Source organism: Syzygium oleosum, unplaced genomic scaffold, assembly GCF_021117445.2.
Source record: "Syzygium oleosum isolate NSW1041296 unplaced genomic scaffold, Sole_v2.1 Sole_v2.32, whole genome shotgun sequence".
NCBI classification, from domain to species: domain Eukaryota; kingdom Viridiplantae; phylum Streptophyta; class Magnoliopsida; order Myrtales; family Myrtaceae; genus Syzygium; species Syzygium oleosum.
This window is the reverse complement of record NW_026607516.1, coordinates 1,054,431-1,066,450: the sequence shown is the minus strand read 5'-3', so window position 1 is coordinate 1,066,450 and position 12,020 is coordinate 1,054,431. Positions and strand designations below refer to the sequence as shown.

Sequence of the window (12,020 nt, the reverse complement as noted above, 5' to 3'; positions counted from 1 at the left end):
CGGCCTGTGGTGAGGCCGAGCTCGAGCCCCTCCAGATCCGGCTAGCTGGGCTAGGCTTGAGCCTCGCCTGAGGTCGCTAGAGCCTCGCCGATGTCTAGGGACCTCGGGTGAGGCGAGCCTTGCCAGCCTCGCCTAGCTCGCCGGATCTAGCGAGGCCCGAGCTCGCCCGACAGGCCTTGGGCAAGGTTGATCGCGCCGGATCAGGCGAGTCTGAGCCTCGCCGGCCTGTGGCATGGCTCGAGCTGGCCGGCCGCCGGCCGCCGCTGTGGCCGGCGACCGGTTGAGGAAGAAGAAGAAGAAGGAAAAAAAAAAAAAATATATTTTTAAAAAATAAAATTATTATTAAAAGTAGTGCAAGAAAGAAAATCTTTTTCATACCAAACAACGGAAAATATTTTTTGAAACTTTTTTAGATTTCAATCGAACATCGGAAAATTGTGTCATTTTCCTACTTCCTGAAAAATATTTTTAAAAAACGTAATATTTTTCGTGAGACGAATGGAGCATCAAATTTCATAAAATGAGATATTTCGCTGGTTTGATAATTTGGAACGTTGGCATTGTCTTAGTCTCCTTGACGGCCGCACAGGGGGAAGGGCGTCATCAGCGTGCCTCAAATAGTTCATAGAACTGGCGTCGGCAGAGTATTAAAATCGCATAGCACCCAATGATTGGCCTATTCTATTTTTCCCCATAAATTATAAATTAATTAACTATACGGTTGACTTGGACTATGTTAGAGTCTTTGACAGTGATTTGTACGGCCCGCTTTGTTGTTGTTGCTTTCCTTACGCAATACTCATATAGGAAATCATTAAGTTAGACTTGAACTCTCAGATTTTTCGTAAATGAGTCTACATGATGTCTTTGTTTATTCAAGAAACACTCCCCAGGCGAACCAATGCAATACGCACGGCGTGTCGTGTCGCTGAAGTGGACAGAAACTGTTGGTCTGTTGTCAGTGTCAGTCGAGTATTATAATGTCATACGTGTCCTTGAAGTCTCTTGGATATTGAAGATCATCTTCATACGTAGACGACCTCTTCAGCTTCGTTTTTCTGTCTTTTCTCTTCTTCGTTTAGTTTTTTTTCAAGACCCTTTTTCTTCTTTTAGAAAATGTCTTGAGCCACCAGTTGTGCCAACCAGTGAAAGGTTCTTGGAATTTGCGTTTCTCCACGGTTCAAGTCCTGAAGACCTCCGGAAGACCAGTTCTTTCTCCTTTTCTTGGGGTCGGCTTGTAAGAATCTCTCTTCTTCGTTGAGCTCGTCTCTTTGAGAAATCTTCGTAACTTTTGCTGTTTGTTTCTCATATGATCGCATCTTTCTTGGGTTCTGTTGTTTTAGTGTTTTGCTTTTCTTGTTGGGATGCTAGACGTGATTGTTGTTTGTGATTGATGATCGGTGAAGTTTCAGCTGAGGTGGTGTGTTTGATTGGCGAGCGAGAGTGCGGAGAATGGAAGAGCGTTATGAGTCATTGAAGGAGCTCGGCTCTGGGAATTTCGGAGTGGCGAGGTTGGTGAAAGATAGGAAGACAAAGGAGCTTCTTGCTGTCAAGTATATAGAGAGGGGAAACAAGGTTTAATTTTTTTGCCTTCCTTCTTGTAGACAACAGTTTCTCACTCTATTTTATCGTGTGTTAATTCTGCGTCACCGGTTCAAGGAGATCTCTGTCTATTGATGACCCACTGATAATGGCTGTATTGACATTGAATCTAAGGTACCGTTAGAGGTTCATTGTGCGCTCAGCTAAGGGTATGCTTTCTCTTTAGGTTGTGGGGAACCAAGAATTGCTTGCTGATAGATGTGCGCAGCTATTCAAAATGTTTCCCATCTTTCTTTGGCGTTTTTAATGGAACCTCGTTTTTTTGCTTCTATGAGTAGGCTCGGCAACTTTAATCAGCAGTACTCTTATCTTTCTATTAGCACCGGTGAATAGATTACTAAGTATTTCTCTAGCTTTCAAGGCAATTGTGATGATCGCATCTTAGACTTAACGAGGAGAATCGCAAGTTGGATTTTTTATTTGATTAGGGAGTGATTGATCCTTAAGACCTCGGTTTTAGCTACTACTATATCCTTCTCATCAATTTCATCCGAGGTACTAGCTTATGAGTTCCTCAGTATCATTTTACCAGATACATGCCCTGACTAATTTCTGTTATCAGATTGATGAGAAAGTCCTGAGGGAAATCATCAACCACAGATCCTTGAGGCATCCAAACATTGTCAGATTTAAGGAGGTTGTGGTTTAAGTTTCCATCCTGGTCACATTGCTGTGTTTAAGTATATTCATGCAATAATTTGGGTCTTGGAAAAGGCGAGGCAATAATTTGAGCTCTTCCCGAGCAGCCAAGTGCTTTATGCATACGTTCCCAGCGAAATAGGCTTGGTTGAACTAACTTTAGGAGCCAAATCTAATGAACTTCTGCTTGTAAAAAGAGGCTAAAATGAGCAAGTACTTTGGTTGTTCAATACAGGTCCTGTTGACCCCTACTCATTTGGCTATTGTCATGGAATATGCGGCTGGTGGAGAGCTTTTCGAGAGGATATGTGCTGCAGGTCGTTTTAGCGAAGATGAGGTTTGTTTTGCCTGGCCCTTTTGAGCATAAAACGGGCTTCATCCGAATCAATTTGGTGCAAAAGAGGGTTCCATCACTTATGTTTGCATATCGATCCTTTCATGTGACAGGCAAGATTTTTCTTTCAGCAACTCATATCCGGAGTCAGCTATTGTCATACCATGGTTTGATTCTGCGTCATCGCTCTCTTCTTTTTCCCTCATTTTTGGGTTTAATTGTCTAATCAAAGCATAGATGCTTCTCTCTTCCAAAGTCACAATGGATTTTTCTCAAGTAGTTTCTATTGTTCATTGCAGGAAATTTGTCACCGGGACCTTAAACTGGAAAACACACTACTCGACGGAAGTCCAATGCCTCGTCTCAAGATATGCGACTTTGGTTACTCAAAGGTCCGGTTGTCTTTTTGCCAACTTCTTGCTAATCTTTGATTCTTCTCCTCATATTCGCCTGTGATTGCTTGTGTATGTAAACCACAGTCTGGTCTGTTGCATTCACAACCCAAATCAACAGTTGGAACGCCAGCATACATTGCACCGGAAGTTCTGTCAAGAAAGAAATATGATGGCAAGGTTTGTACAATACTATTTTCCCAGTTTCCAATTGTTTTGGAGGGAAGTGCTTCTCTTATAATCCTGGTAGGCACATAACATGACTAAGGCATCATTCATCTTGTCAGATTTCCCAGGGATATGTAAAATTAAATAAAGCTACAAACACTAAAGTTTTGATTTTACATGGGTTATAAAGTAGTGTCAGTCAGGTAGCTTGTAATTGACTGCTAAGTAAAGCTCTTATGTCGCCAGTAATGTGAACTCCTTGTTCGATAGGCATTGAACCAATCAGGTCCGGCTCAGAGCCGAATGGTCGCAAGTTTATGTGTAACTAATTGTCAATAGTTAAGGTCGGTCTTGTCCAGGAATTAATCCCAATATCATCAAATTCCTATCCATAACTGCCATTGATTAAGTCTAATAATCTCATATTCGTTAGTTGTTTCATCCGGAATGTTCTGTTTCTTATTGTTTCTCTCGTGTCGTTTCAATTTCTACGCACTTCTGTGGCTTCATGATCTTTCTACGTAGTTTATTGCAATCATACTAAAGGACAGTCTTTCTTACTTGACCGTAGCTGAACATGAGAGACATGTATAACCATACCTGAAAATGGGTCCTGCTGAGTCCGTAAAATAATCGAGTCCTCTTTGTGCGATAACACTAGCCGCTGGGGCTGCCTTCAATAGATTGCAGATGTTTGGTCTTGCGGGGTGACTCTATATGTGATGCTGGTTGGAGCATACCCATTCGAGGATCCTGACGATCCTAGGAATTTCCGGAAGACCATTGATGTGAGTTCACTCTGCGCCTTAAGTGAAGTAGAATGCATTTCATTGTCCCATTGGAGAAATAAAACATATCGATTTTCACCTGTATTGACTCTGCACTATTCTTAACAGAGAATATTGACTGTCCAATACTCCATACCAGACTATGTGCGCGTCTCTGTGGATTGCAGGCAACTGCTTTCTCGCATATTTGTCGCCAATCCTGCCGAGGTAACCCTGTGACTATTGTTCATTTCTTCATATGTGCCAGAGCATGAGTGGTATCTCGGAACTTGCCTAGAAGAGGGACGAGCAGAGCATTTTACGACGCCCAACTTCCTTGATTGTGGGTCTTGTGTCGGAAACATAACAATCAAATAATGCCACATGCATTGTCATCGCATTTTGGTAGACAAGATACAAGCCTTACTAGACATTCTGTCTAGAAAAGTACATTGGTTATGGTCTGCCAGGGAACTTTTTTGCTAAAACTAATGTTTAGTTTCTCTAGTGTTCCACTCTGAAGGGGAGATTAAGTTCGAGTATGAAAAGGAAATATTCATGAGAGTTGACGAATAGCTCTCATAATTAGTAATTGATATTGACACTCCTCTTCTATTTCTTCATTGAAGAGGATCACTCTCCCAGAGATAAAGCAGCATACTTGGTTCCTGAAGAACTTGCCAAAGGAGTTGATCGAAGGTGAGAAATCGAACTACGAATCAGAACAGGACCAACCCGTTCAGAGTGAGGAAGAAACAATGCAGATCATACAAGAGGCACGGACGCCGGGGCAAGGACATAGAGCTGGCAGGCTGGGTGCGGCCTCAGAACCCGACCCTGATGAAGAAGCTGATCTAGAAGCCGAAATCGACGTCAGCTGTGATTTTTAGTCCCCGCATGAACGACCGTATTGAATCAATAGTAGAAGTATGTAAAAAACGAAGCCTTATGCAGTAGCAAAAAAACAACAAAGGAAAAAAGAGAAAAAGACATAAGGTATGCCGTTTTCGAGAGTGAAGAGACTGAGACAGTGTGAAAAATGGAGTGAATCTCCAACCCTTTGCTGATTGTGCCGGCAAGAACTCATAATCTGTATGACTTCTTTTCCCGTCTTGTAAAATGCATTGCTCTCGACCCCATCTCGATCATCGCATCGGGCAATAGCCTGTATCTCTCTTCGATCGTAAAACTCACGGTGGACGTGATCATCTCCCGAATCTCTCTTAGGAATCAGCTTAGCACTCATCGGTTGAGAGGTAAGAGAATGTCGCCAACAGCCATGAATCATATCTTGCATCGGAGTGCTAGTTCATCACCACGCCAAACAGTACTAAGCCGAAACAAAGTGCATTGAGTTTCTGATTGAATTGCTTCAAACCTTTGACAGAGACCACTTCAGAAAATGAAGAATCTGGCTTCAACACAGAAGCCTGTGGAAGTCAATCTTGGTCAAGCATCCTCCTGTTACAAATTCTTCATACATCCTCGTAAATTTGTCGACAACAACAATCCGTTTCGAAATGACCATAATGTCCTCACATCGATTGCTTTGTTTCTTAGACAGTTATTGTTGTTTTGCTTCTCCTTCTCCTTCTCCTTGCACATAACGAACAAAATCTAATTTGCCATGTCACTCATTCAGCCTAAACGTTCGGAGTCTGACCTTCAATTTTACGTTGCACTTCTCGAACAGAAATTGGAAATCTCCCGCTCTCTCTCTCTAACCTTTACCAAAATTGGCAGTCGCTGAAGAGAGCTACGCTACCGGGAAAACCTCGCCGATGGTCAGGAAGAGCAGGTTACTGGTCATTGGAGGCACCGGATTTAATTTGGTTTGGAATTTTCTATATGTACCTTCAATTCATTTGCATCAGTGGGATATGGAGGATCAATTCCAGAATAAGCTTGAACTACAATTCCAGGCAACTGCTTGTCTAGAGATGCTGGGGCTTTCATGTTGCATTAGCTTGTCCTTTAGGTGACTAATTTGATGATATCACAGTGCATGCATTTCCTTGGCAAATGGAGCATGCTCAGCATATTCCTAGTTTGGAAGGTTATCTACACTTTGATGATAACCTCGAGCAGTCATCTTCCTGTATTTGGAAGAGGGTATGACAAATGCATATGGTCGTTATTTGTCTAATAAATCTAGTTACTAACAGAAGTATTAACTTGAACGTGACTGAAAAAGCAGCTCTACAGAGATAAGTGGCTCTTCGACATGTTTGTAGGCCTGATTCGAAAATGTTTCCCATGCAGTGGCGTTTAGTAAGGAGGACATCAGCACCTACACTATCAAAGCTGTAGATGATCCGAGAACCTTGAACAAAATTCTGTACGTCAAGCCTCCTGCAATTGTCTAGTCATTTGATGATCAATACCTAGATCAGTTTGTCCGGTTGTCCAAGCTGCAGTTGGTAATTTCGCACATCAACTTGAATAAAAAGTAAAGAAGTCACTACCTCCTCTGAATTTCGGAGTGGTTGCTCGCGATGATAATTCATGGCATGTGCATTCTCTGATTATGATAAAACACAATAATATATGTGGAGTTGTTGTTGTGCCTGCCTTCTTAAGTTACTTTGTTGTGCGGCTATTTTTAGCGTACTGTGAAAACTTTTGGTTAAAGACCATGGTGTTACCATATCACACCTTGTGTAACGGAACTGCTATCATGACGAGGAAATTTCTTTTCCCCTCTGTGTAATTAGATGGACTCAATAAACACTATACTCAACGAGGCAATGCAAAACAGGAATATACAGGATTTAACGTGGAAAATTCAGTAAGGGAGAAACCACGGAGCAAACTCTCCAAGAATGTCGGTTTGGCTCAAAAGGTCAAAGAATGTCTCGAACAGTCATAGTACAGTAATATCATGGAAATTTCACTTTAGGTGAAAGTTTACAATGCATGCTAGACATTACCAACTTAAGCAAAGTGCGTTGTCTGAGGGCTGGGCAATTCATACCCCACATCGTGCGAAGTTCCAATTCATTCCAACACTGGATAGAGTTACCAACATAGGAATTGCTTCGAAGGTTTTTTTTTTTTTTGGTCGAAAAATTGCTTCAAAGGTTGACACTTGCAACTCCCGACAACGAAGAATCTGGCTTCCTTCCACAAGCCTGTGAGAATTGAGTTTGGTCACTCCACTTGAGCCTCTTTATGGGGTAGTTTCAACTGTCTTGAAGTGTTTACACGAGTGCTGCAGAGTTGGTGAAGCCTCCTTTATCTTCTTCTGCACTTCATGATACAAAATGCTTAATGGGCCATTCCACTAATGAAACCTCACTTCTTCTTTCCTCGAGCACATTCTCTTTGAGCATTATAAATACATGGGCCAAACGTTCTGAGTTGTTCCATAAGGACGATAGGGCCTCAAACAAAAGGTAGAGAAGAGAGAGCGAAGTGTTAAAACATGAAGGGTACTGGCGATGTCTCATGGGCCTCGGTGTTTTTCTTGCTTTAATTGGGTTCAATCAATGTGGCTTGGGGTCAGGAGGTGAGTCCAAGCCAATGCCAAGATGAGATACGACAAGGGATCGGCGCGTGCATGGCTATCGCGATGGGCCAGCCGCCCTCAGCCACGTGCTGCGCCCGCATCCGGGTCACCCACGCCGAGTGCGTGTGCCCGTTGGTCACGCCGGAGGTGGCTGTGATGATCGACGTCGATCGGGCCAAGAAGCTCGTCAAGGGCTGCGGGAGGAAGATCCTCCCCAATTCAAGTGTGGAAGTAATGACTTCTATCTTGATCCTCTAATCTAACAGCAATTTCTTTCACTCTTTCACGGTTAACTAATATATCTAGAATAGTGGTTCTCATGTTGTTAGGTCATTTCTAAAAAAAAATTATCTTCTAAATTATTCTTTGTCAACTCAAGTCCCCAAAATTCTCATTATGACAGTCAATCCCAAATTGCCCCAACTTTTGTTAGGATTTCCGACGGAATTAGGTCGGGGGAATTAAGGATGGTGCATAGGTAGGCCCCAATAGGAACTGTAAGACAAATTTGATGGACCAGCTAATTTCATGAACATGTTACAATACAGGGAGTCACTTCACAAACAATCCAATTTCAACTGTCCAAAATCAGTGTCCTCTTTCCTTGTTGGTTGTATCTCACTCGTAATTTCCCAGTGCATTATCTGATTGCTACCTTGCAGGCATCACTATTCCATGAGAGATCAACCAATACCCTCCACTCTGCATCAGCTGGATTTGGCATAAAGGCTACAGTGGAGCATAAAGAGAGATGATATGACAGCATAGCAGCGACAAAATGAAATATGTGTGGAACAACCATAGTTTGTGTACAAATCATATAAATAAAGCTGGTTCATTTATGTTGTAACCTGTCGACCATGATCCATCTTTCCACGTACCATATGAAACACAGTTAGATCTCGTTGTCATAAAGCTCACAAATCCTCGTCTCCTGTCCCGTGACAGAGCATTCTTCCTTGTTTCCTGAGCAAGAAAGCCTTCAAAGCAATGCTGACAAAAAGAAAAGATGCTGGAACCCGTCGCTAGATGGGGAAGCTTCTTCCCGTCCCTGAATCTCAGTCTCTTTAAAGCATCCACAGCTTTGGCTGACGGGACATGCGAATCTGGACCCTACCAAAGCCTAACTTCGTCAGCTTCTCGTAGAATTATACACACTCTTTGTTCCTTCCTTGTCTACGTCGGCCGTTGACTTTGCCAGCTTCGATTCCATCTTTGTTTAAGCCCCATCAATGACAAACCCTCCTCAATTTCGCCATTAACCCAATAAGGAAACCACCCCTCCACCTCCGTTTCCTCAAGATTCCCTCTCCCTTCCGGTCAACGCCCGCCCAAGTCTGAATCTTGGGATCAGGGATTTGCTCTGCAGTTCCTAACTTCAAATGGGTCGAAAGCAAAACGACGCAGAGCCCGGCCGATGCACCACTCTGATCCTGCTCTTGATCGGAGTGATCTCCTGCACCCTGGTCTACACTCTGGCGACCGTGGCGTTCGCGCCTGGTTGGGGCAATTGGAGCTCCGATCCCCTGAGGCTGGTCGAGGGGACCGGTCCGGGCGATAATGCGGAGGGCGAATTCGGGGTTGGGAGTGGGGAGTGTTGCAGAGGGATTGATAATTTGGAGCTCTGGGGCCCGGCGGTGAAGTGGGGTTCCGATTTCAAGTTCAATTCTTCGGTGGAGTGCTGCAGGGCTTGCAAGGCGATGTGCGGCGGGAATGACGGGCCGTGCTTGTGCGATTCGTGGGTGTATTGCGGCAATAGGGAGGCGTGCGGGTCGAAATTCGGTGAGGTTAGCTGGTTTCGTTTTTGTTTGTTCTCTTGAATCTTGTGTTCTAGCTTGTGTTGGTAATTTGTTGGATTTTTGGTGCTCATTCAGAAGCTGTGCTCTATTTTTGAAATGCATTATGGTGTGGGTTTGTAATTGAGAGGCAGAGTAGTCGAATTAATCGGGTGCCTGTGCTAGGTGATGCAAAATGGCGCGATAATCTGATTGATGCCGTGTTATGCGCATTACAATCTGACATGTATGATAAAAACACACAGATTTCTGAAAAGACCAGGAATGGTTGATTTAAGTCTGATAGTGGCTGAAAGGCAGAGAAGCATTCATTTGTGCTGACAACTAGTAAAACCTCATCCATCAATGCGTCATTTGGTGTGCTACGTCATGTTGGCAGTCAAGCCTGTTAATTAGACTGATGCTCAAAAAGTGGAAAAGTAACCTGTCACATGCTTGAAAAGTCTGGAATACGGTGTTCGATGGATGAATCAGATGATGGTTGATTCTGTTAAGCAGAGCTCATGTGCTGTACATGATGCAAGAGATGTGTCATGATTGTCAAATGCTTATCTTGATTTGTTGGTTTTGCTGAGCCTTCTATTAGATCTCAAATTTTTCTCCAGATGATGCACTTCTAAGTCTGAAGCAGTTCCTGCAATTTGTTCACGTGTTTGATACCCAGTTAAATGGCAGAATTTAATGTCTGGCTGTCACACTGTGCTGTTATTCTCGAGCTCTATGATTAGATGCCATTCCCAATTCATGCATATGTTTTGAGGTTTTAATCGATTACTTTAGTTCTGCTGTAGGCATTTTTCTTTCGTCCTTTCCAGTGCAAATTATATGTCCGGCTTTACTTGAACATGCATTTTTTGCTCTCCAGTGCTGGTTGAAGAAACAGAAGGACTCCTTGGCTCCTGATCGTCAGGAGGCGGGTCAAACAGTTATCTGGACCTCTGGCCTTGTATACGGGAAAGGAGAGGTGAATGCCCATCTACAGGATGCTCTTGAGTCTTGAAATACATTTTGCCATTTATCTGCAAAAGATTCAAGTTGACCTGAACATGGCTTAGATTAGCAAGTTGGGGCCTTTCCCTGTGGCACTGTGTCTGTAATTGTCCCATCCATTTTCAGAAAAAGCATATTTGTGTGACAATTGCCCTGCAGCATATGCGCTTTAAGATGAAGACTTTGGCCCTTACGAAGACCCTAGAATTTGGCCTCTATAATATTGGTCAATGCGCTTAAAATTTTGTCAACCTTAGAGTGTCCTTCGTCGTCTTAGACGTTAATGTCTTGAGATTATTCAGATCGAGACTTTTCTCTGCTTCGATTTCTTTATTTCCTTTTCTCCTTTCTCAGGGAATAATTGGCTTGGAAACAGAATACGGTACCATGCATATTAAGGTACACCTTCATATTCTTTTGGCCACTCCTCTACTTACTATTTCTTCTTAACGCGGCATAGATGATGAGGATTGTTCCTCTGGAGTGAAGCTTTATGGATAACATAGAGCTTCTAACAGTTTTAGAATTCCTGCAGCTTTATCCTGATTGTGCCCCGCACTCAGTTTCTTATATCCATGAGTTGTTGGCATTGCGGCACTGTGCCGGTTGCCAATTTCATCGCGCAGAGAGTAGAGGGCAGTTGTGGGATTCACAAGGCAATCACGTCCCAAATGTAAGGCTCGTTTTCTTTCTCCCTCTTCAGTTCTCGTAAACTTCAATGCAGTAGGGTGAAGCAGGATACTCCTGTGAATTCTATTAGGTCTATGCATGTCTGTTATATGTATTTTACAGTCCTTAGAGTTGAGATTCCTTGTCTATCATCCCGAATCAAGATTCCCATTTTCGCTTCTCGATATTCACAAAGGGGGTTGCAGGTTCTGAATTGTTATCGTTGCCTCTGCCATCTGTGTTATACTGCGAGTTTGATAATGAACTGTTAAATTTAGATTGGCCACATCGGCAATAACTAGTTTCGTGATTAAAACTCGCAATGTTAGTTCAGTGTCTACGGTCCATCATTCTTCTCCAGTTTTCTGAATTTTGTAGTTTCAACCTTTGGGGCATTGGTTGTTTATCGATAAATGAATTCTGTGGATGGAAAGGTTACCTTAGAAGAAACAGCTTCTTCTTAGCAGCTTTAACACCCATCTGGACACTTTGCCTCGGGGGACACGATTTTCTGATATGAAGCGTTTCTCTGCAGGCCCCGTTTGGCCCTCCATTCGCACTGATTCAAGGAACCCTAGAAGCTCAAGGAAATCCATTTAGGAACGCCCCGAAGGAAGCTTGTCCGACCATAAAGAGGGGGACTGTCGCATGGGTCGGGTCGGGGCCTGAGTTCTTTATAAGCTTGGCGAAGCACGAAGAGTGGCAAAGGGAGTACACCGCTTTCGGCTCGGTCCTCCCCGAAGACATGAGCATCGCAGAGAGAATCGCTCAGCTCCCGACTAAATCGGAGGTTTGGAACAACATCAATGTCTCCGTGCTGGAGAAACCGGTCTCTCTGGCCTTGCGAAGGATCAAGATGAGCAACGGCGACGTCAGGGGCTCTAGTTGAATAGAAATGAAGTCAGACACGGCAGAAATGATGGTTTATTTCCGGCGGTTGCCATCTTCAGGCGTTGACAAGTTCCTTCTTACAGTGTGGGATTGTACTCAATTTTGGATGTCCTGGTTGGAAAAATAACAAAGCCTTATGCTCTCTCTCTCTCGTGCTCTCTCTCTCTCTCTCTGATGAGCTAATTGCAAGTGATTCTACATTGCCACGGACTCGAAAAGCAAAGAAAATCCGTGGCTCGAAAACTAGGCGCCGGAAAGGAAGCT

General features: G+C 43.5%; 2 protein-coding genes across 5 annotated transcripts; both read left to right on the top strand.

Moving 5' to 3' along the window:
• The first annotated feature begins 1,036 nt into the window (after nucleotides 1-1,036).
• LOC115685346 (serine/threonine-protein kinase SAPK3-like) lies at nucleotides 1,037-5,041 on the top strand. 4 transcript variants are annotated; one of them, XM_030610403.2, is made up of 10 exons: nucleotides 1,040-1,237; nucleotides 1,407-1,575; nucleotides 2,165-2,239; nucleotides 2,477-2,578; nucleotides 2,689-2,742; nucleotides 2,875-2,967; nucleotides 3,055-3,147; nucleotides 3,819-3,923; nucleotides 4,032-4,130; nucleotides 4,532-5,041. In XM_030610403.2, the coding sequence occupies exons 2-10, from the start codon at nucleotides 1,453-1,455 to the stop codon at nucleotides 4,790-4,792; spliced, it is 1,005 nt and encodes a 334-aa protein (XP_030466263.1). In that variant the 5' UTR covers nucleotides 1,040-1,237; nucleotides 1,407-1,452; the 3' UTR covers nucleotides 4,793-5,041. The 4 variants fall into 4 exon arrangements, with proteins under 4 accessions (XP_056160670.1, XP_030466263.1, XP_056160669.1 ...); XM_056304694.1 differs by having other exon boundaries at nucleotides 1,372-1,575; XM_030610404.2 differs by having other exon boundaries at nucleotides 1,042-1,237; nucleotides 1,413-1,575.
• A 3,279-nt stretch (nucleotides 5,042-8,320) lies between these two features.
• LOC115685460 (uncharacterized) lies at nucleotides 8,321-11,908 on the top strand. The gene is made up of 5 exons (XM_030610543.2): nucleotides 8,321-9,197; nucleotides 10,072-10,170; nucleotides 10,551-10,595; nucleotides 10,732-10,869; nucleotides 11,401-11,908. Exons 1-5 carry the CDS (start codon nucleotides 8,793-8,795, stop codon nucleotides 11,752-11,754), a joined length of 1,041 nt encoding a protein of 346 aa, XP_030466403.2. The 5' UTR covers nucleotides 8,321-8,792; the 3' UTR covers nucleotides 11,755-11,908.
• The last annotated feature ends 112 nt before the right edge of the window (nucleotides 11,909-12,020 follow it).